General features: G+C 43.1%; 1 protein-coding gene across 4 annotated transcripts in view; it reads left to right on the top strand.

Moving 5' to 3' along the window:
- Positions 1-25153, top strand: part of LOC142892344 (syntaxin-binding protein 4) — a 63113-nt gene that overhangs the window by 18307 nt on the left and 19653 nt on the right. For all 4 annotated transcript variants that reach the window (XM_076032436.1, XM_076032435.1, XM_076032438.1 and 1 more), the window contains exons 2-8: positions 2289-2362; positions 8105-8200; positions 10566-10635; positions 10735-10809; positions 15127-15206; positions 16352-16475; positions 16997-17138. In XM_076032436.1, coding sequence (XP_075888551.1) covers positions 2289-2362; positions 8105-8200; positions 10566-10635; positions 10735-10809; positions 15127-15206; positions 16352-16475; positions 16997-17138 — 661 coding nt within the window. The remainder of the gene's footprint in view (positions 1-2288; positions 2363-8104; positions 8201-10565; positions 10636-10734; positions 10810-15126; positions 15207-16351; positions 16476-16996; positions 17139-25153) is intronic.

Raw genomic sequence — 25153 nt, 5'->3', positions numbered from 1 at the left:
TGTGGCGCAATAGGCTCCAGATGAATGTGGTGACTGGTGAACGGACTCATCCTTTTTCATCAGTCTTCGCTTCTCAGTTGCTTCTGAGGATGTTGACACTTCACATTTTTGTCTTTGCCACTGATCCCGGAAGTGTTGACCGTTAAACATGTGGCAGTTTGCGAAAAATTGCATTTTTTTTTAAATACATGCCACAGTTGCTTGGAGTGGCTTTGATTTCCTGTTATGTCTAAAGCCGGACCAGTGACTCCCCTCCGCTTAAGCTGCTAACTTCCAGTGTCGCCCTATGTGACCCATATGTCTCTTTAAGCTTTAGCAATTTTAACGGGATTAAGGCTAAGAAACTAAAAATGTTTTACAGATAAGAAAGTGTGTCTTGGTGATTTAAAAAGAAAAGTTTGGAGTTTCCTTGAACGCCATTGCATCACGTTGCGTTTCCACAGTTTGGTCTTCAAAAATCAAGTGAGCCAGAGACTTGGCTCTTATGGGCAGGGGTGGAGATTTAGTGATAAATAGGATGTTTGTGACATCTTACCATTTTTTTATGTCCAGTTTTTACACCTTTTTTTGTGCTACTTGTCCAGTGACAAAAACGTGACAGTGTACAGGCCCGCTTCCATTTCACTGCAGTACATCAGCTGAATAGAAGAACGAAACATTCTTATGATAATGCCAAGACCTCATCTGGTGTTAACGCCAGTTGAAAAAAAAATAAAAATGAAACGCAGTAACAATAATAGCAATGGTAACAAACGATAAGTTAGAATTTCACAGGGCTCTGTTATAATGATACCCCACAACGAAGTGCACAATTTGGATCGGTTGCACGTAAACATATATTAAGTAGAGCACTGACTGGAGCGAACCCATGCAATCGTGTGCTAGCAGGTCCATCAGCCGTTGCGAGCTATTGCCCTCGCTCCTCTCCCGCCTGCAGACTTTATGAATAGTACATTTTCCTGCTGGATGTGGTTTCATTTGAAGTCGGCTGTCCATAATTAGTCTCATTGTCTGGCTGACAGCATTGGGAGTGTCAGATCGGCAGTGATAAACCCTCGGCTGCTGAAATATTGATAATCCTCTGTGTCGTTCAGAAGGCGAAACGAGACAGGGAGCTGTTGCTGAGCAGACGTCGTGGCATATTTTTCAAGTGTATAAGAACACGGTCATGTCTACAAGCACTGCGATGTCTGCAGATGAACAACACAAACACCGGCCTATATTTTCCAATTCATTTGTAGCGTCGTCTTTTGTCGAGCTTTAAAACTGCTCCAGCCCATCCAGGATTGGTGCGGAACTGAAGGCACCGTGGCGAAACCAAAGCAAGAGGGGTTTTGGTGTGTGTTTTTTTTTTTTTTTTTTTTTTTTTTGTGATGTTACGTAATTGTGCGACGGTTTGTGCCAGCCTCGTCTCAAAGAGATTGCCAAGATTACAATGGGTGTGAAAGATGTCTGTCAGCGGTTTCTCCACTGGGTAAAACAACATGCTTTCCTTAGCATTCGCATTTTCCAGCTGTTATGGGTAGAATAGAATAGAATAGAATAGGATAGGATAGACTGCGTTGATCCACCAAGGGGGGAAATTCATGTTTGTTACAGCAGCAATATAAACACAAGACAGAAACGGTGTCACTGCTTTGACGGCCAATAGCAGCAGCAACACCATCAACAATAAAATAGATTATTAGGTTTTTTTTAATAACACACTTTGAAAAGTGTAGGCAGCAAGTCAGGATGGACGTTCTGGCTTCTTGGGACATAACAGGCGGACTAGACGCATTGTATAATACTGCAGCGTTAATTTCTTGGTTACAGTTTCGATTGGGACAAAAACCAAACCCCTTCAGCTCACCACTGTACTTTGCACTACTGCACGTGCTGTCATTTCGCCATACTGATTACCTGCTGCTTCCTTGCATCACTGTCAATAACCCCCCCTGCACTCATGTACGCAATTGTATTTGTATTTGTTGTATTTGATTTACCGCTAAACACTCTGGTTGGATGCTAGCTGCATTTCGTCGCTTTGTACTTGTGTAACGTGCGCAATGACAATAAAGTTGAACGTAATCTCATCTGTTCACCACAGGAGTTGCCAGTGTAAATTATATTTAGTCCGGCAGAGGGTTTTTAGTGTCTCGTCTCACCCTGAAGAAACCTGCAACCAATAAATTCTAATTGTAATTTCAGGATGTACGGCACTGATGCTGAACTTCATGTCTTCCCCTTTCTTTTGTCATTTTCTGCCTCGTCTCTTTCATCCCTCCTCACCCCTTTACCTGCAACAGGACGCTCATGGGTCCATATGGAGTCGACCGAGCTGTGCATTCCTTGGAGTTTACAGACTGTGAGAACGGTTTGGGTAAGTTTTTACTTTCTCTGCTAAGTACAGGAAAGAAAAAAACCAAGACACTGACTTTGTTTTTTAGCCAAGAATAAACATGTAGTAATTTTGCCATGGCGCAGTTGTGTTGCGTACAACTGCATACATAGTTAATGCGTGCAATCTTTGGTAAAAAGCTAAATGTGCTTTTGATAAATTATTAGCATGGTCATGAATAAATAAAAAAACAAACAAACATTTGCATCCCTTTAAACTAATTTAAACAGTGACAATGAGTTCAATAGTTTAGATTGGTCTTTATTCGGTTTCAAGTTGAGTGGAAAGTGCAGCGTTTCAAGACATCAACAGTGGGTGTTTATAGTTTGTAGAGTGTCAAGTGACTGTTTAGTCTCCCTCAGAGGTCATTAAATAGTAAAGTTTTGGTTGAAGTTTTCCTTTGTGATGCAGCAGCACTGAAATGAGATCTTTCCAGCAAAAAAACATCTACGATAAAATACACATCGAGTTTGCAGACGCTGATTTTCCCCCCTGACACTCTTCAAAATCAAACTTCCCAGCTCCCCGGTTTAATTGAGAAATGAGTAACCTCATTCTAAAGGTGAGTGGAACCGACCTCAAGGTTCTGTTGGTTCTGTTTTGTGAGGTCCGATGATGCGTCAACGTTGATTGTCAGGACTTTTTTCCCCCAGGATATAATTTTCCCTTTCCCATCCCTCCTTGTTCTTCCGTATAGATCAAAATTTGCCTCGGCACTTTGGGAATACTGGCAAGCTCATTTATATGCTGTCCGACGTCTCTCGCGTAGCCTCCATACATGCAAAATTCAAGTCTATTTTCCCTTGCCAAATATCCCTCGTGTCGAGCTAACCGACGGTGTTTGCGGCACGGCTCCAGCTCGGCCTCCTCCAACATAATTGAACCCTACTTTTAGTTTAGTTTATTCATTAATTATTATTCATTTATTTTTTGAAGTGAAGTGTCTTAAACGCCACTTTTAAAGGGCTGCGCAGTAGGTGCTCTGGTGTGCCTGCCTGGGGAGGGGAAGTAGGTCATGGAGCAAAGCCCTAACCCACTTAACTCGGCTTGGTTAAGAATGCAGGGAGCTGCTGTTGTTTTTTTATATTTACTTCAACACCAGCACACGGGTGGAGAGTACACGGCGGGGGGCGGGGGAAGGGGTGGACCACGTGCACGAACTGCGCCACGTTTTAAAAACAAGCCAAAGTGCTTTTTTTTTTGTTGTTTTTTTTGTTTTTTTTAGGAACACAAACGTAAAGTATTTTTTTTAAAACTGTTGCTCGTTTCCCAATCCGTACATGTTGACTTTGAATATGTGCACGTACCCGACGAAATGTGTGTGTGTGTGTGTGTGTGCATGTACATGACATACATGTTGCGTTCAACCGCCCACTATATATTAATTTACTTAGACAAGCCTTTGACATAACAGATGAGCAACTCCGCTTTAAAAAAATACTTCCCCACATCAAAGCAGCAAAGTATGTTTAAAAAAATATATATATATATAGTATTTTTTAATACCCTCTGCACCTTTTTCCCCATTTTTTTTTGTATTTTTAAATAAGATATAAAAGCGTGCCGCGCACGGTCTCTCTTTGAAAAGCCAACTGCTAATGCGTGCATGTTTAAAGTGCTGCGGTGTAGAGAGGAAGAAGAGGCGGTTCTGATTAGCATGTGAAGAGGAGCGCGTCGACGTGGGGTCTGCCGTAGCCGCCAGCTTTTTGGACCGGATTTAAACGTTTCATTTTCAGCGTTTCTCCCGCAGCGCTGCATCAGTCTGTCATGTTGGGCAGCAGCAAAGGTGAAACATGCGTCATGCGAAATACAGCAGCTGCAGATTTAGGAGCGAAGCAGATGTCAGTGGTGGTGGTGGTGGTGGTGGTGATTCATTTCCGAAGGCGTCGTACAGATACACTAAATCAATACAAACAGGGCGTTGACTGACTGAACGTTCAGAGGCAGGCAGAATAGTCCTCTAATGATATGCAGTAGTGGAAAAAAGTTTTTGGACACCCTTAAAATTACAGTCATTAAATATTTGCACGAGACTTTTTTTTTTGTGTTTGTGTGTGTTTCAAAAGGTTTGGCTGCACACAAATGAATAGAATGTATCTTAGCTAAGCGCTATAGGAGCTAATAACAGCGATTTCAGCTGTTATTTTAGGGAATAAGACGCATTTACAAAACTCAATCCTTGAAGTTCTTGTACCCTCGTAATTCTGGATGTGTTACAAGGGACCTAATTGTGCTGAGATGTCCAGGTCTGAGTTAGACGCAACAGTGTGCACGGTGCAGCATGTGGCTAAATGTTGGTGGCTGCACTAAAATAAACTGAACTTGAGACTCCAGACTGATTCTTAGCACGATATACATGGAGTGCATCACCAATGCGCAATGGTGTTCAAAAAAAACATTCTTTTTCCCACCACTGTAGCTTATCGGTGCGGATTGTATAACTCTTCCCCCGCTGTGTGACAGATAATATTGTGGACTCACTGGCAAATATTGCACTGGTTCATAAAACATTGCTTGTAATTACTGCATAGTGTTTCGTTGTGGCGGAAATGCAGTCTGTCACTGAACAATCGAAGTCTGGTTTGCCAGCATTTATTTGAGAGTCTCAAAGGCACCAATCTCAGATGAGAGCGCAGATTTTGGTCGAGTCCTATTCCGAACATTTTCCTGTTGTTTGTTGTTACCCATTAAAAGGACCTGGTCAAGCAGAATCAGGTATGTGGAGTCAAAGCAGTAAAACAGGCATGGAGGACACATTGAGGACTAGAACTGAGGAGTCGTGCAAACATAATGAACATTACCAGAAGTACACGATTGTCCATCCATCCATCCATCCATCCATCCATCCATCCATCCATTCATCCATCCTTCCATCCATCCATCCATCCATCCATCCATCCATTCATTTTTAATACCCCTGGGTTTGCTGTAGCCTCTGCCAGGTGTCATAGATTGAAGGCAGGGTGACACCTTGGACAAGTCGCCAGTTCATCACAGGGCCATGAAAGCCGCGTTCAGACTGCCAGCCAAAATATGATTTTTTCTTTTAGGCCTTGTTGTCGTCTGAACAGTCACAAACAAACCACATGAAATCCGATTTTTGCAAAACGGATTGAAACCACTTTCGGGAGGTAGTTTCAAATGGCATTTGGAGAGATGCGTCTCAGTGTGAAGAGCTCCAAACACACCGGTGGGTTTTGACTGTCCGCGACGTCACTACGCAACGCAAGACCCAATGCGCCACTAGAGGGCGCCATTCCAGGTGCAGAGCTGTAACGTAATGGAGCAGACAGAAGAATTAGAAAACAGGAGGAAACTCATTGGCTCATCAGTGTGTGGGGAGATACTGTAGCTCCATTCAAGCCAAGCTCCAGGGCAGGTGTCGCAACAAGTGCCGCTGTCGCAATTACGTGACGTCACACACCGCACGCTACGCTGGACGACGCCTCCGCTACGCCAACCTGTCAGATGGGTCAGTAATGTGGCCCAGTCTGAACAGAGCCACATCCCGTTTGGACACTTGCTAAAAAACAGTGTGGACGGTCAGCCCTAGAAATCGGATTTGAATCTGATTTGCCTGCAGTGTGAACGCAGCCATATACATGCATGTTTTTGGACTGTGGGAGGAAGCCAGGGAGAACATGCAAACTCCACACAGAGAGGTTCCAGGCCCGGAATCGAACCCACAACCTTCTCGCCGTGAGGCGGCAGCGCTAACCACTGCGTGCATTTCATGTTGCCGCGCAAGCAGATGCACCAATCTACAGCGGCGGCTCCCCCAGTTTTATCAAAGCGACGACGTGTTTCACAGCCGGTTCAGCGAAAAAAAGAAAAGAAAAAAAAAAAGAAAATGCTGACGCAAGGCGTGTGTGTTTACACCCATAGGTGTGCTGCTTAAAGCGGCAAACAGGTGAGCAGCAAAGCAGCTTACAGCAGCCGACTATAGAGCACGTGCGGGCGTACGTACTGTTCCCATACATAAAGCCTGAAGACCTCTCCCCACACACACACACACACACACACACACACACACACACACACACACACACACACACACACACTGGCCGTGCGGCGGCCCCCTGCACCGGACGGCCCTGGCTAATCTCCGTGCTAATGCAACACCTCCAGTGTGCGACGGCCAACATGCTCTCCGTCACACTTGAATTTGTCCGAGTGGGCTGTAAAGACATTTTTTTTTTCTTCAAACATCCTCTGAAGTCCACAACTGGCGCTGATTTTCTTGGTAAAGATGCTCTTTCTTAGGTTCCTACATGTCAGTGGGATTATAGAGCGCTTTTTTTTGGGGTGGGGGGGGGGAGACAGCAACTGTGCGTTTTTTTTTTCAGTTCTATATATATAAATATATATATTTTTTTCATTTTTTTTTTTTCATTTACCTTTGAAGGTCTTAAGTGTTGGAACACATAATCTGCACAGAGCAAACACGCCCCGCAGGCCTTCACGTGCAGCAGTAATGATCTTGTGGAGACAAAAAGCCGAGCAAGAGAAGAGACGTGTCTTGTATTTGCTCCGCCTGCATTAGAATGATGTGGTTTTTTTTTTCCCCCTTCTTCCCCCTTTATCTGATGATGAGGCTGGGGGAGGAGTGTTTCCTTTGAGGGCGAACAAAAGAACACGAGATTGTTTTCCTCCGAGAAGCACGAGAAGGGAAGGGAAGGGTTGGGGAGGACTGAGTCAGGGAACCGCGTAACCCCGTTCCTCCTCCAGCCGAGGATAATTAACATGCCTCTGCTTCGCTCTTGAGCTCGTCAGTGAGTTAGTTAGTGTTCGCATTAGGCCACATTTTGTATCGCGCAGCCCAAACTAATTTGCCCGGATACTCCCAACTCAGTGTTTATAAAACCTTGCCGGGAGACACAGTGGTTGGGGGGAAAATATACACTGAGCCACCGATGAAAAACAGCCAAATATTTCAAATACTGTAATTCTACAACACAGACTTTTCCCTTTAAACTTGTCATTTTCATTACAACGTGCACACGCAAACAAGCATTTTTTTCTGCAAACTTTACCATTCGTTCTCATGGATTCATTAGCTCGCAGCGTTGCTGATTCAAGCTGCGTCATTGAAGGCTAACAGCAGTTCCGTATTAGCACTCGTTTAGTGTTTAGAAAGTCGAGCTAATCGCTACGAAACACTCGCCAAGGCTTGCTAGCTCGAGCCATGCCATTCAAACGTCAGTGACAGCTTAAGAAAAGGGATCCAGTCTTCGCTCCCTGTCAGATGTGAACGGGGTCACAGTGTTCATTGCAGGGGTGTTGTCAAGGTTTTGGACCCCTCTGCTCCTCTTTTTGCCTGCAATATGGCAGCTGCTGACAGGTGACCTTGCACACACACACATGGCCCTTTTAAGGTCATCACCCCCAATCCCATCTGGACCAAGTTATTTTAATTCAGTGATGTACTGTCCATTTCCATCCAGCGGAAATTAAGCGCAAAGTATTAAAGGCCTCTGATGGAAAGATGAAGATTTCTAATGTTGTATAGATTAAGTATGTGCATACATACAGTATATATATATATATGTATATATATGCACATATATATTTATTTCACTTTTGCATTGTCTGCTGCCTCTGTGAGGGGGCCAGAAGAGAATATAGAACCACATTTTTTCCTCGACTGGATTTTTAATGAATGTTGAATTGAAAAAAACCCCCCAAAAAACTCATAAAAGTTTTTATTTGTTTTTCTGCCAACAGGTATCAAAGTTATTGGCGGTGTGAAGGAGCTCACCGGAGAGGAGTTTGGGGTCTATGTCAAAAGAATCTTACCGGGTGGCCTTGCTTCAAGCGATGGTAAGTGCAGGCAGTCAAGGAATCACGTTCTTTTATCGCAACCTTCTGGGAGACCTCTGGCTTTGTTGTGGTCGTTTTGCATTTAGATTCCTGTAGCATTAAGTAATGAATTTCATCTGCTTACAGGCAATAAAAAAGCTGGCATTGATCATGCAATAAATAGGTCAGCACTGTACAATACCTGGAAACATGTTGTGTTTCTTGTGTATATAGACTTCACACACAATGAGAATTATGAGAATTCACCCATTTGCCCAGTAAATCAATGACATGAATATGATCCACATGATACTCTCCAGTTTTGAATGTATGCTGTATTTTCTACCCACTTGTTATCTCTCGAGACTCCGCAGACAAGACCATCAGCTAAAAGTCTGATGTTAGCAAGATGGAATTGACCGGAGTTCTTTCACAATTGCCCTCGATTTCTGATATTAAGCACCTGCATTCCATGTTGGAGATGAGAAAAAAAAACAACAACGTTCAGTCATCTGAAAGAGCCAATGTGCGGAGACACAGCTATTAGCTGACTGCTGGAAGGAACTTGGAATTGAGTCTCTGATGGCAGCGCACCAGGGTGTAGTACGACGTCAGGCTGGCCCGGAGGTCTCGGCCTCGGAGCAGGTCTTGGAAATGAACTTGTTATTGCAAAGAATTTGCACATTTTGCAATTAGGGCGGACATTTTTGTTTGGTACGTTCAGTAGGAACTTGAAGGCATCAATTGGTGTTTAGCAGCGTTGCTTTTTCTTCTTTTTCTCTCAAGGCTGGCTACCCAGCAGTCCCAGCAGGGAGTGTAGCACCATCTGCAGCAATAACCAACCAATCTCAGGCTTTGCTGCGACAGCCTTGACACACAACACCAAGCAGCATGTTAGCAAAGTGTATTAAAATAGCATTAGAATAGTAATTCCCCCTCCAACCATGTTTCCTGCGAAGCATATAATGTCTCCATCTTCACGGACCAATCTGACCAAAGTGTTTTTGCGCAATCATTATGGGCTTTGCCAGCATGCCTTTGCCCAACCATCTCGTTCTCATAAACACTTTCTTTTATGTAGAGTTGTTTGTCGGAATCCGATGCATAATGGTGATAGGAGTCTGAGCAAACCTACCCTGTACCTCCAACAGCACTCACTCAATCAAAGGAATGAAAACATCAGAGGGACAAAACGTTAGATGAAGCCAGAGAGGCCAGGCTGAGATTTAACATTACATTTTACGTTGCGTTACTTTTGTATTTTAAAGTTTTGGAAAGATACAAATTCTGTTCACTTATCGTTTTAGATGTTGAAGTTCTTGAAGTGGAGCTTTTTTGAACTATGCTGTTGTGTAGTTCCATATTCAAGTGGTTGAGATTTTAGAGGGAGATTATTTACCCTGGCTTTCTGGTCACTGTTCAGTAGGTTTACATTAACATGTAGACGGTAACATTGGTTATTCTTATTAAAAGTGTCAACATGTCAGGAACAAACAATTGCAAAAAAATTTTGTTTTTATTTTTTACTTAAGTACATTTCAGAACCTGAACTTCCTTAATCTTTCTTGAGTACAGGAGTCGAATCGGTACTTTTGCTTTTACCCGAGTATCCGTACTTGTACTCAAGTGCAGAATGTGAATACTTTTGCCACCTCTGTCGAAGACACAGATTGAACCACGAATGAGTCTCTCAGGAAATTGCATTCTTTTTTAGCAGAATTGCGAGAGTCTGTGGATCCTCTGCTCAGGGGAGTTGTTCTCCTCTCACTGGCTGAGGTTACTGTTTAGCTTTTGGATGATCCTCAGTAGCCAATTAGAGTGCGTGTCAGGGTTGGCTTGTTGTGGCTCCGTGGCCTTTAAATTGAATGAATGGGATCCACGAGTCCTCTGCTCTACCTCCCGGGATACGCAGGGAGGCGTACACACACGCATCAGGGTGTCAAATTCAACACGCAGACAATGGGGCCAAAATGTAAAACATGGCCAAAGTCGCGGGGTCAACATTGATATTTATTGAGAAAAATCTTGCTTCAGATATAACAGTGAACCTTTTTAACATGTAACATGTAACATGTAACACATGTAACACAAGCAAAATCCAATCTTCAATTAGAACATTCTGTTCTGATTGATGAGGCCAGAATACCAGCAGAGCGTTCTGGGATTTGTAGTGTTAGCGGTACAAGTGCTGTATAATACCGGCTGGCTGCCAACTCTAGGTGTCATTTTGTATCGCCTCGCGGCCCAATATAGTAAAAGAATACTGTGGTCCAAATTTGGCTCGTGGGCCAGAGTTTGACACCTTTGCACTACACTGAACTATGCTCAGTGGTGCTGGTACCTGTGTAGTGCTGTCGAGCTAATCAAACTGATGTGCCCCTGACAGGGAACCTGCTGCCAGGGGACCAGATCTTGGAGGTGAACGGGGACAGTCTCGTCGGAGTCACAAGCGAAAGGTGCTGCAGTTTGTGACCTCGGGTGACCTTTGCAGTCATGTCCGTGGATGTTTTTCTATTATTTTGAACATTCCCTCTTTTTCTTTTTTTTTCTTGCAGGGCTGTGGACGTTTTAAGAGCAGCCTCTGCGACCAATCACATGCGCCTTCTTATAGCCAGAGATGAGGAAGCAAAGTAAGTGCGGGTTACACGACACAGCCCACTGATGCAGCTGCACACCAGACGCTGTTTATACGTCCTTTGGCAACAACCACCGCCCTCTTTTATTGCTTAGTTTATTCTGACGGATGATCAGGATTATTGGTGCTCAAGAGAAAATGTGTTGAAAAGGCAGAGGTGGGGAAACAACGAGGTACAAATACGTTTGTTCCTGTACTTGTACTTGAGTAGTGGAGTTTTTAAAGTATCTGTACCAATAGTATTTCTGACGACTTTTTACTTTTACTCCCTATTTGTACGCAAATATCTGTACTTTTCACTTTTTACATTTTGGAAAAACATGTTTACTTTTTTGTTTTAAAGTCTTTAAAATAAACAAATTCTGTTAAAACTAACTAACTTATTATCCTTATTATAGTTGCTGTTGCTTTAAGTGGAGCTATTAGAACTATGCTGCTGTGTAGTTCAATATAAAGTCACATTTTAGAGGGAGATTATTTTATAGTACCTCGACTTTGGGCTCCCTGTTCAGTACGTTTTCACATAAACATGTAGAAAATAACAATAATAGTATTCTTATTAAAAGTGTAATCATGCATTCAAAAAACATTGTTTTATTAATTACAATAGTGCTTTTTACTTACATTACATTTCAGACCCTGTACTTTTGTACTTTTTGCTTGACTGAAGGTGTCGAATCAGTACTTTTTTTTATTTACACAAGCATGCATACTTTTACTTAAGTACAGAGTCTGAATACTTCAGCCACCTCTGTGAATAGGGAAGTATAGTCACGGGGTATTTATTTATTTGTAGTTTGCTGTTCACTTATGCAGGCGCTAATTCGCCCACTTTTACTCCCTTGTCTTTATGCTTAACCTTCGGTGTGTGGCGACCAGATGGCGACTTTCCCTCCTAATCCACTTAAGACATCATTAAGTCTGCTTTTAATGAGCAACTGCGCGCCATAACGTGCACGTCGACCACGACGACTCGCTCCCAACATGCAGCCGTTTTCCCGCCTGCTCCCATAATCCTCAGCCAAGACACCCCGACTGCTGAGGCGGGATTTGCCCCTCGCCCCGTTTTCAAAGGATACATGTCGGAAATGAGAAGTTGATCCCGGTTAATATCTCACCTCTCTGTGACCAAAGTGAAAGAATTTGAGGCAACAAAAAAAAACACATTCTCGCACTGGTGGCCCTCCTCACAAAATGGTGCCCCTGGTGAGGTAGCGCAGGGCCGCGTGTCCGCGTGTCCTCCCCGCCTGCGGTGGAATGACAGAGCTTAACCCCGGGCGGTGCTCCTGACGAGATGAGCGCTCTGTGTTAATCTGCGCCCCGCGCTTTAACTACCCCTGCAGAGAGCCGGAGGGGAGGAGAGTGGACGGCAGGAAGGAGCCGGGAGGATTATGTCTGTCTGTCTGTCTGTCTGTCTGTCTGTCTGTCTGTCTCTCCACCCCACCCACCCCCTCCCCAACACACACACACGCCCCACACCATCCCCATCCAGCAGATTCCCTTTCTGCCACTTTCAAAATCACATCAATACCAGCTCAGCACTTCCATCGTTCCTGCGGTGCAGTGGGAGACTCAAATAACAGAGCACTGAATTACAGCCACCGTTTATGAAAAGTATTTAATAGGGATGTGAACCTCTCACGATTCAAATCAAAATTTTGAGGTCACGATTGTCATATCAGTTTGTTAGTAATTAGGCAAAGTATGGTTTCAAAACAGAATGTTTGTACAACAAGGGATTTCTTAAATTTGAGAGCTACATCGGCTGATTCCAATGATGAAACCAGACCTGCTGCTGCTTAACATTATTCGTGCACTCCCAGTACAAAAACAAATTTGTAAAATATAAAATGAAAAAGGAAAAAGATTTGTTCCAATCAGGGATGCATTAACACCGATACCAGTAACGGGTATCCATACTGATACCGGGATAGAGTACTCCACTCGTACTAATATAAAATAGATGCCGATACCAACACACTGATACCAGTTGTATATGTATGTATGTGACAATTTTTTGAAGTTTGAGTTTGTACTGCAGTGAAAATCAAAAGTAATGTGCGACAACCTTATTAAGTAAGTAGAATCGTTGTGAACTAAAAAATGCAATGCAATTTTAAACACTTACCTGTAAATAATTACGAGCAAGGATGCAAAAACAACAGAATCGTGTGGCTCTCACCAGCTAGAGCTTGGATAAATGTGAGGCCTGGTGTTAAAATAGATCTTTTAAAATGTTCCTGACCAGGTGTGGTCAAACATTTTTGACTGGTGGGCCACAATGGGTTCTAGAATTTGACAGAGGGGGCCAGAGCAGGAGCAGATAAATGGAGTGCTTTGGTGAAGCACCTGATAGGAGGAAAATAACATATCATGGAATATGTAGAAAACATGTGCTTTAATGTTAATTGGAAATAGTTACAACAAAATATGTGTTTTTGAAGCACCACGGCATTAAGCTCTTTATTGAAAAGACTCTTAAAACACTGAAAAATGGATGAAAGACAGCTATTTTATGATTTACTGTTAATATAATTTCTTCAATTTTGGCGGGCTGGATTAAAAAGCTTAACAGGCCGCATATGTGATCTTCTTGTTTTGGCGTTTCCCTTCAAGGGTCTCCACAGCCAATCGTCTGCCTCCACCTCCCCATCCCCCTCCTCAGCACCCTCTTCTCTCACACCAACCAACCCAACTACATCCATGAATCTCCTCCTTGCTCTTCCTCTAGACCCCATGCCTGCCACTTCCAACCTCAGCATCCCACATGTTCACCACCTCTGCCCTGTACAATGTCCAAACCATCTCAGTGCAAACATCTTCTCCTCAGTGCAACTGTCTTCAAACTACACGCTATTGCTTCGCCCGTCACCGTTTCACGCGCCTTTCCTCAGCTTCCAACTCTCCTGCCTGTCAGTAAATGCAACTTAATTATGCACATTGCTGCGCGTGATTCAATTACCCAGGAGCTAACAGCTAATCAAAAGCGGTTTTGTATGATGGGGCCATCGTGTGTGCACCCGGGTATCCAGGGTAACCCCTCAACCCCCCCACCTCCATGGCATGTTAACATTACACAGGATAACAAATACGGTGAGATGAATAAATAAATAAATAAAACATGCTTGTCGACATTCATTTGCCTGATAAAAGGAGACAGCTGAAAAAAAGCACAATGCATGTTGAGGATGCGCAAAAAAAACCCCACTGTTTTTCTTTTTCTTTTTTTGCATGAGATTGCCAAAGGGCTGCTCAGAGTCTACTGGCAAGGGTTTTTTTTTTATTATTATTGTGAAACTGCAGGAACCCAATCTCCCCCACACCCCCCAAAAAAGATGAAAAACAGGCTTAACTTTCCCAACAAATTACAGAGGTCACTGCCAGTTGAAAATGGGGACAGTGGATTTAGATGTTTCAAGGCACCGTAATTAGCCGACATACATATCGTCTGTTTCCAAGTAATGCAAACACATTAATCTCAACTTTATTTCATCATGATGAAGGTATGGATAATACTGTATATGGTGACATATGTGTCCTTTTTTTTCTCTCAAGTTTTTGATATTTTTTTTATCGTTCTACTTAACCCATCCCATACAATGAGATAAGGCATGAAAATGTGATTAAAAAGGATATAAAATCTAAAAGGGAAAAAATGTAAATTAAATCAAACACTACTGATTAGAGTCACAAAAAGTGTAGAACAAGTCAATCTGTTTTTTTGTTCTCTCCTCCTTCACAACAGACTTTTTCATTTTGCTTGATAAACTTCAGCATGTTTCAGGTAATCAAAAAGGTGCTGCCTAACGTAATCTTTTTTTCTTTTTGCGGTCCAAGAACAATATGTTTTCATTTTTACTATATGTGCCAGCATTCAATATAATCTATGCTTCGGAACAGCACGTTCATTTCATCACCTTAAAAGGGTATCGAAGTGTGCAAGGAAAAACAGGGATTTGGCTCTGGGTCAGGACATAAAACTCACATCAGATTATTTTTAAGTAAGCATTTGCACACCGTTGCGTGACTTCACCTTAAGCAACATTTTTTCAGACGTCTTTCATTTGTTTTATCTTAACAAAGTAAGTGTGGCCTGTATCAAAATTCCCCATTTAGAATCAAATCGTGTTTCTACATATGTTCAAGATCATGTGATTTAATGATTTAATGAATATCTGACAAGCTCATTGTTCACTGGAGTCTCTTGGTCACAACATCCGCTTGGAAGTAAATGTTTAAATCCATCCTATAAAAGTAGATTAATATGACAAAGTCATTTATTCAACAACCTCTCCTTTGTGTCCCCAAACAGGAAAGAATTTGCAGAGTTGTTGGAGAAGTACGGCTCCAATGGCAGCACAGGATCCACACGCAACTCTCCCGTCCAGCAAGGTTGGCAAATCTATGTAGTCATTAAAGTGGTCATGTATTCTTCCAGTATTTTTTTTTAAACGTTCTACTCTTTAATTAAATGAGGCAAATTTCTGTATTTGCACATAAACAACTGTCGTGCCCGGAAACAAATATCAAGTCATTTAAAACTGAATTGAAAACAACAAAAACGAATGGAGACGTGTCTCCGTTTGAGCAAAAAAAGCCTGCAGGGTGGATGGAGGAAGCCTGCTTTTAGAAATGGCTCGTGGCGAGCGCAGCCAACCACTGCACATCCACAGCATCTGTTTGAGTCGGGAAGAAGGCGGCCAGCTGGTACAGATGGGTTAAAGGACAGCTTCGGCACGAGCGCGGCCGGGTTTTGCATTGTGTGCATGATGACGCTGACGATGCCATATCATCAGCGTCATCGTCGTTAGTTCCATGCAGGTGATGAGAGAACATGGATTTACCTGTTAATGGGTCGAGATCAGTAAAGTCTTTTTAATAGTGTTGTTTAAGAAATGAATCCTTTCCCTCGGAACGTCCCCTAGAACAGTGTAGTATGTGGTATCCACAATCACCCTCAGCCTTTTTGGTGTGTGGTTGTTGGAATTTGTAACAAATTTCTTTTTTTTTTTAAATGTTTTTTTTCTTTTTACTACAATGACCTAAAAAGAATCCAAATCCAACACTTAGATTTGCTCTGAGGTTGATTCGCCTATTAGTACCGTGGAACTGCCCACTGTCGGCTTTATCTTTGAAACCGAGCACAGGAAAGAGAGCAGATGTTCACCCCGGGCGCTGGATGGTGGGGGGGTTGAGAGAGGGAGAGAGAGAGAGAGAGAGAAAAAAAAAAAAACGCAAGTCTGTCTGGTGGATATTTAGGTCTTGGTTTTGGTCAGTGCGCTGGGTATTAAGAGCCAGGCTTAAGAAATGTTTAACAGGATGACGCAGCTCCGGCAGAGAGCCACATTGCCACTGGAGCCATCTGTGTCGGTTACTAAAGGGCCTGTATATGAAAATAGCAGGACTATATATTATAAGTCATGCAAAGTCTAAGTCAAACCAAGCCCTGGTTAACATAACGGGGACTCACATCCTGTCCTGTGTTTTTTTTTGTTTTGTTTTGTTTTGTTTTGCCTTTGCTCATTGACTTCTGCAAGGCGGCCGCTACCTGGACAGCACCTCGTCCGGGTCGTCCTCTCGCTCCCAGAGTCCTTTGCTGTTGAGCCCGGCGGGATCTCAGAACGTGTGCAACAGCAGCGGGGCCATGCTGCGATCTCTCAGGTAGCATTACATTCAGCAGGACCCGCAGTTTAAACTACACGGGGGTACAAAAAAAAAGCACCGTGTTGTATGCATATTTTTCCGAGAGGGTCGGCAGCGCAGAGATAGCGTCTTCTTTATTCTTTATTCTTTATTCAGATCCCCGTTAGCTTCCACAGTTATGGTTGCTTATCTTCCGGGCATCCACATACTATGAAAACATTACATAAACATAAAGATACATACATACATAGTACACAGTACAAAAAAAACAATAAAGTTCAGACAACCTAGAAACAGATCTAGATTACTTCATTAACCTCTCAGTAGAAACGTGGTGTGGATTAACTAGCATCTGTTTCAGTAATTTTTTTTATTTTTAATCTATAACCACCCCCTGATGCTTCTTATATTAATTGGTAAGGAATTCCACTGACTGACGGCTATGAAAATGATTTGCTTTTGCCCATGGATTCAAGTACAGCTGAATTCATTCCATGCACGTTGGGACTTGCTGACTGAGTGTCCGTGCGTTTTCCCAGCCATCCGGGTGAAGGAGTCATCCAACTCATCTCAGTGCCGCGATCCAGCAGCTTGGGCATCACCATCGGAGGGGGATCCAACAGGCCCGACGGCCCCGCCGTCTTCATCCAGGAGGTGCTGTCTGGAGGAGACTGTCACAGGGTGAGAGACCAACCACCACCCTTACTACCCCTCCAACCCCTTCCTCAATCACTCGCCGCACAAAGAACCGCGACCACTACCACCACCCGTAGCCGTTTTGTAGCTAATCTGATCGAATACAAGCAGGTTTTAATGTGTAATTGGTAAAAACATTTCAATGTGTCGCGTTTAGTTGATGCCTGTCAAGCTACGTGCAAAAGTCAACGCAAAGTCTTTGTGGATTAGATGCAGATTCCTAATGAGACATATTTGCATAGAACCGGGTGTCATTTCGCACAAACGGAACAATTAACATATATTCAAATTAGGTATGTCAGTGTTAACGCATTAATCGCGATTAATTAAATACAATCCTTAACACGCTTTTTAATCGCATTTCAAACGTAAGGCCAGGTTCACACCGTAAGCGGAAGCGCCGTGGAACGGAGCCCGCTTTCTTTCAGTGCTCTTGTTGTGAGTGATCCACGTCACGCTGGACGACAAATTGATAAATGCAATCATATTTGTGTACGTTATATTTGTCAGTATCTAAACAGAGTCTGAGAGAGATGAAAACAAGCAAACAAACACACACACACACACACACACATACACACACACACACACACACACACACTAACAAACAGGAAAGAGAGCAACAGAGTGGGCTGGCTACGGCTTGTCAAGTCAAGATGGACGATGTGAAATTGAAGTTGATGAAAAAAATAGCTCTGAATGGGAGGAAACAACAGCTGAGCAGAAGTGTTTTTCGACCGTTGTGGAGAAATGCATCCGGTGTGAGCCCAGCGTAACTTTTTTGTACCTTTTACTAACCAATAGCCGGCCCCTCTGGCCGCTTTCTGGTTAGAAATACTTTACATTATGTGTTTAAAACTGCCTCGAAATCCAAAATAACAGAATTTTACACATGCAATTCAAACTCCGATTAATCGCAGTTCACTATGGAGATTCTGCGATTAATCGCGATTAAAAAAATTAATCGTTTGACGGCCCTAATTCAAATGTGAGTGGTGCTACCTGTCGCTGCCTGCACCTCATTTTCTGCTGCTTTTTACCTTTACATGCACTCTGTGGGTAGAATGCATTTTATTTGGTCCTAATTGAACAGATTTTCCCCACAAAAGACGGGCAACCCTTATTTTTTTGGGATCTGGCCCTCAGACAATCTGTACTTACAAGTACCAGGGGGGGTTTGTGCTAATGATGCACTTGGTTGCGGGGTCCATGAGGAGGCTCCCCTCCCCAGACTCTGTAGCAGACTGAACCACTGCGTTCGTTCCTTCTGTTCATTAAGACTCTCAGTGCCTGACTTACAGTATAACAGCTGTTTTACTGACAAGCTTGTAGCTCGTCAGTGACACAGCTGTACTTGTTAGCTCTTTGCACAGTACGCCAGACGAAAGTGGCTTTGTGTGATTCCTCTCTATAGTGTGTATGATACTGAGATCTAAATATGAATGTGGTGATTTTCTCAGTGGCGGTTGACTGTTTGTCGTGACTATTTTCTGCTGTAAACTGCAGGACTGACTGAATTTCCAACACATATTTCTCATACTTAATGTTTTTGTCAAATAGAATCCCCATCTAAAATCTGCTCACAAATCCTGTTTTTCTGACTTGATAAGCATGTCGATAGTAATATTAAAGATTTGTCTTAAAGGTTCATTGTGTAATATTGGGCTTACTTTATGATTTTTCTAATGGTAAACGCTTGATATACTGCCCGCAAATACATTAATGAAAGTATATGATCGCAGTACAATAAAATTAATTTGGTTTTCCTATTAGAACGGTTCTCATATATATAAGAACATAGAGTAGGGGTCTTTCTTCCAGTTAGCTGTCATCTTGCTCCTCCATTTTTCTAAGGAAGCCTGGTGTGGACAATCCAGCTGCCTGACAGCGCGTTTCGTATTTAGGGTGAATGCTCACGTCTTCAAATAAACCAACGAAGAAGAAATTGGATGAGGTATCCAGGTTTGGGTGTGCAGGCCACCGTAGTTCACTGGCTAGCTCGAGAGAGGGAGGGAGAGTAAAGACCGCTGCAATCTGAAATGTGACCACTCGATGTTGGCTGTTTCTTCAAAATTTCCAAATTTCAACCTTTACACTTAACCTCTAAAATTGAAAACGATTCAAGTAGTCCACAGCACGCTGTGATGTATCATGCAACGTTCAAAAACATAGTGTTTCTTATCGAAGCTATCGGTTGCAAGTCAGTCCACGCACTGCACACCTGGTAGGCCCCCCTGCCTGGAAACACAACAAACCGGGCCTGGATAAAACATGACTGAGATGGATGGAGCTCGCAGGATGGGGATTCTACAGAGGCATGTAGTAAGCATGATGGAGGAAGAGGGGCAGAGCAGATGAATGGAGAAGGAAAGTAAAGAGTACATATGCCGACCTCTGCAGCTTTGGCACAGATTAATGTAAAGCACTTTTGCTGACCGAAGCTATAGCCTCCTTAGACATTTCTGAGAATTCCTGAAGGTATAGCATGTAATATTTGGCTTGAGTTATGATTTTTATATTGGTAAAAGCTTAATATACTGCCCATAAATACATTAATGAAAGTATATAATCGCAGTACAATATATGTAATGTGGTTTTCCCATGTATATATGTAAGAATATGAATACACAGATAGCAATTGTCTTGCTCCGAGCTAGTCGCCATCTCGCACCACCGTATTTCTAAGGAAGCCTGGTGTGGACAATCCAGCTGCCTGACAGCGCGTTTCGTATTTAGGGTGAACGCTCACGTCTTCAAGTAAACCAACGCAGAAGAAGGTGGACGAGGTATCCAGGTTTTGGTGTGCAGGCCACCGTAGTTCACTGGCAAGCTCAAGAGAGGGAGGGAGATTGAAAGACGCTGCAATCTGAAATGTAGCCGCTCGATGTAGCTGTTTCTTCTTCAAAATGTCTAAATATTACACACTTAGCCTTTAAAATATGTAATCATACTCATAGATATACACACTATGGCCAAATTCCATTTTTAATTTCTGTCACCATGGCCCCCAAACAGCCCCCCAGGCCTTTATAATCCTATATGTATATAAGTGGCCACATTGACAGTATCGAACCGGTTAGTCTGAAACATCCCAGAAAATTGTGTTTCAGGCCTCAAAGCACAAAACACACCCAGAACTTTCCTGGTGTTTTAACATTTTTGTCACCTTGACTCCCTCAAAGAAAAATTTCCATATTGTGGCAAAAACAATGCTGTCAGCTCATTAAGTCCTGTTGAATATTTAGCAATGCACAGGCGGAATATTTCTTGTGTTGTTTTTTTGTGTCAGCGTTGCAGGAGCACAAGCAGCGCGCACGCGCACGCGCACACACACACACACACACACACACACACACACACACACACACACACACACACACACACACACACACACCTCACAACTCATGTGTGAAGGTCAGACACGGGAGCCAGGATTCTGCTTAGGACATCACCCTGCTGTCTGCTGCTGTGGCCCTACCTTCACCATACACACACACACACACACACACACACACACACACACACACACACACACACACACACACACACACACACACACACACCTTTTGTGCACTGTTTGTCTTGTCCTTTAGACACTGCAACTGGAGTGAAAAGGATCTTGGGAACATTTTGGCCTCTGGCAACATTTTTAAGTTGCGCAGCTCATTTTAGACTCTGGTCAGTTTTGGCTACATCAAGCACTATTAGCCACGCATTCGTCATGGTCATAGGAAGGACCAATCACCTGTTGCCAAATGACTGTAACGACCTCAGTGGCGGGCTGTGCATTTCACGTCTAGGACATCAGTGACGACATATTTACTCCACCCAAAAAAAACTGAGTTCCCGTAGCATTTAAATGACAGTTAAGACAAAGTTTAAGAGATTCCTCAACAAAGTTTTAATAAGTCCACCAACAACAACAACAACAACACCACAGCTTTAAATCTCTTCCAAACTGCTCCAACGCACTTGTTGCCGTTTCGTATGAGAGACCAACAAGACGAAAACAAAATAATTTAACATTTAAATTATTAAACAATCGAACATGTTGGCACAGCTGCTGCACCAACGCGCCGCGTTATGTACATTTTAAATTGCAGATGAATCAGTAACTAAAACTTTGCAGGTTCGTCGTGGTGGCAACCAGAACTCCAGGTTGAGTTCAGTCTGCAAGGTTCTCAAGGCTTCGTACCCAATCACAAAACTCGTACGTGTGAAGTTCAGCGTAACGCCAGCTAGCTGGTCTCGGCTATCGCAACTAACTGATTCTGCTGGCCGATGGCAGATTACATAGAACCTGCAACAACACAAGCTAGCTGAAATATGATTGGATAAAAACTCAACAACAATGGAAGCAACACAATCATCTGGATATTGTAGGACGTGAAAAGAACAGACTATGGAGAATAGCTTTATTATCATCTTTACGAGAAAATTAACTTTACTAAGTTTGTTTAGGCCCGCAGAGAGGGCCTAGCTAGCCCTGACGGCCCGCCACTCAATGAGAGCTAATCTCTCCGACTCATGGCCAGTGATTGAAGAGCTACGAGTCGGTTTCCTTATTGTCAAAATGGGCAAAGCAGAGTGTTTCTGCATCATTAACTCTATCTATTTTCTAGTTTTTTTTTTTAAATACATTATAAAAGCAGAACTTTTCTACCCAGGGAAACAAACCTGCACGTGGGCCTTCTGACGGACTCACTTTAGGTTCTTGTCAGCATCAGCGGGAACAAAACTCTCACTCACCCGCTTAATCCCACGCCACTCATGCTTCTGTTGTTGTTGGATTTGATGTTGTTTTGTGATTAGCAGAAACTACGCAAAGTGTTTTTAATACGCATTTGGAGGGCTCATTACCAGACTGGACAACAAAACATATGTGCGGTGTGTTTGCTTTTTAATTGTCAGTGGAACATCTCACTCCGTGCGCTCGCAAATATGAATTAAATTGTTTCCAAACAACAATGGAGCCGTGCGCTCGCTGAGGGGAAGATTTGCGAGGCTTTAGATACACGCGAGCAAGATGTTTTGTTATCTGGGTTTTTTTTTTTTTTTTTAACTCATGGGATTTGTTTAAAAAATGAAAATCTTTTCCTCCGGATTTATCCTTTAATCTTTGGATCATTACAAATCCTTTTTTTTTGCTAGCATCCAAGCAGATTTTTATTTTTTTTTCTCCCCCTGGTTTTTAATTTCAAAACTGGTCACCAGCCTGAAACCGAAGGAGTGCACTGGTAGAAAGAAGCATGCGGGAACTGAGGGGGCAGGGAGGCAGAACAGAATCGGGATTTTTTTTTTTTCCTTCATCCTGATGGGAATTTATTTTCCTGCCGACGGTTGATGGATGAGCTCTGCGTTCTGAGCACAGTGTTTGCGGTGCGTTCGGGGAACGCCGTCGTTCGGCGCCGCCCTGCCTGCAGGAGGACTGAGAGCAGCAAACAAATGCAGTGTGCTTTCACACAGGGGCTCCTTCAATTGGCTAACAACAACCACCGAGTGCATTCATGGAATCCTACTCTGTGACGTCCCGCTATTAACCGAGAGCTAATCGCAACCTGCGCGCTTCCCTTTTTAGTTCCGGCAGAAAAAGCTGCAGGTCTGCCGCGGCGCTGGGGGCTGTTTACTAATTCGCGACTCACCATTAGCAGCTAATTCATATTTAATTACTGCTAACATGGAACAAATGCCTTTGTCAATTGCCAGGAAAGCAATTAGTGATGCCCATTTGTCACGTGCAATTCTTTCTATTTTTTTTTTCTTCACTGCCGGGTTTTGTTCGCTGTTCTTGCACGCTTTTCCGCACATAATGCATTTACGGAAAAGTGAGAATCCCACAGTGTGGATTTGGAAAGCTGACGGGCTAAACGATACATTTCCTGATGCTGGTTTGATTGATTTTGATTGATTTTTTTTGACCCCTCTCCCGCCACCCTGAAGCTAATTGAACCTGATTGGTTATGGAAACGCTTTGGCAATCAAGACCGACTTGAAATGTTTCCCAACTGGATGAGGTTCATTGTGTCTTCATGGGGTCTATATTATCATTTTCCTTTATTTTGACATCTTATTATCGTGGTTTCACATCCATGCAACCCACACGTGCTCGTTCACCACCTCAGTGTGGTCCTGTGGACGCCGCTAATCAGCGCTGCGCACCCTCTGTGCTGGCACCAGCTGCAGCCTTTTCTTTTCTCCCTCCCCTCCTTCCTGCTTTTCTTGCCTCACTTTTCCTAATCCCATTCTCCCTGCCTCTCTGTCCACCCACTCGCCGTCAAGTGTGGGCAACATGACAAAATGGAAGGGAGCGGGATGGGTGGGAGAGAGAGAGACGATGCGGGGAACGACGTAAACTTGTGATTTTATGGCGGAGGACGGCTGTTTCCGAGCAGATTTCTCTGTGTTCTGCATTTCACAAGACGCGCCTTAAAAGAACAGAGAGGCCCTGAAGGCTAATGAGAAGATTCCTCCTCCTTTTTTTTTTTTAATATTAAATAACATTTTCTACAGTTCTCACTATAGCGATTTGTACAACGGGATGGGTGAAACCAGAACGCCCTTCACTCAATCTGCCTTTGCCGTCAAGGTCAAAGAAGAAGAGAATCGTGTTTCTCACATACATTTAAAGCGTGGAAGAGGAAGAATATGTTTTTATTACATTCTTCCTGGTATCTATACCAAAGAGTCCCAAACAAGAATTAGCTATTGTTTTGTTACAGTTATCATCGTTGAGCAATTCTCGTCTTTCTGCTCAGATGTTCAGACCTGCACGATTTAGTTCTTGTCCCCCAAGACGTGAGTGGACGCTCAAGTTGGTGTTGCTAAATCAGAATTTTGCTTTTCAAATCGTAAAAATCAGATATGATTTTTGAAGCACTTTTCATACAAACAACAACCCACAACAAACTGGACCAAAGACGTTTGAAATGTACAAAGTAAGTAACCTAGCCAACTCAACTGCCTTGCAGGTGCTCTTTAAAAAAAATAAATAAAAAATAAATAAAATAAAATTAGACGCACACTGGAAACTTCATTAACGTCCGCTTTAATCCCAGCCAGCGGTATGAGATCGCAGCAGCGCCGCAGCGGGCAAACAGTCACATGATTTCTTTTGGTCCATTTGTTGTTTTTTTTCCCACTGACCTACAGACGTGAAATCCCTGATAACAGATGGCCAATGGTACAGGGTAGAGAGGACACATGCAACAAAGCTCTATGTATCTGTTTAACCCACTCGGCACCAGATGCTCACGTCTCTCCGTGCGCTCAGAGCTGCTCGGTCCTGTGCCTTTTTTGAAGCGTTCTTCCAAATCCGAGCCGGTTTACAGTACAAGTACTCAGAGCCCCACTTGTCCAAACTCCTTTTTCTTAAGGACTGCTGAGTCGCATCACGTAAATATGGCGAAGTAGCGCCCTAACGTGGCCTTTTATCACCGTCCACGCCGCCTCTGAGATAGTGTTTTCTTTTGATTTAGTCAGTTCTACTAATTTGAAGGGATGGCTCAGAATTTTGGACAAAGGGCCTCATTTCCCAGTCAGCCAGTGTGCTATTTATCAGTGGAGAACGTTTCAACTGACTTTCTTTCTTCTCTTTGCACTGTTTATGCTGTTGTACCATGCAAATTTCCCCATTGTGGGATAAATAAAGGCCCTCTTCTTCTTCTCCTTCTTCTTCTACTACTACTACTACTACTACTACGACTACTACTACTACTACTTCGGCCTTCATCCAGTCCTTCTAGTTCAGCAGAGTTCGCTGGTGCTAGGCCAGTGCAAATCAATGGTTTATGCTAGCCTGCTAATAAAAACAATATTACCTCCTCCACAGTACACCTGAGGTAAACACCAGACTATCGATGTATAATATACATTTAAAGTATAATATAATGTATAATATAATGTAATAGGATAACGGTCCTTCCATTGCATTGCACTGTGCAGTGGAATTTTACTTTCTTGTACTGCGTAAGGCAAACAGCTAGCTCAGTCTGTTGCTGCCA

Source organism: Nelusetta ayraudi, unplaced genomic scaffold (genome assembly GCF_046127955.1).
Source record: "Nelusetta ayraudi isolate G7.1 ecotype Tasmania unplaced genomic scaffold, CSIRO-AGI_Nayr_v1 ptg000034l, whole genome shotgun sequence".
Classification (NCBI taxonomy): domain Eukaryota; kingdom Metazoa; phylum Chordata; class Actinopteri; order Tetraodontiformes; family Monacanthidae; genus Nelusetta; species Nelusetta ayraudi.
The sequence above is the reverse complement of the archived record's forward strand: the minus strand, read 5'-3'. Positions and strand labels throughout refer to the sequence as shown.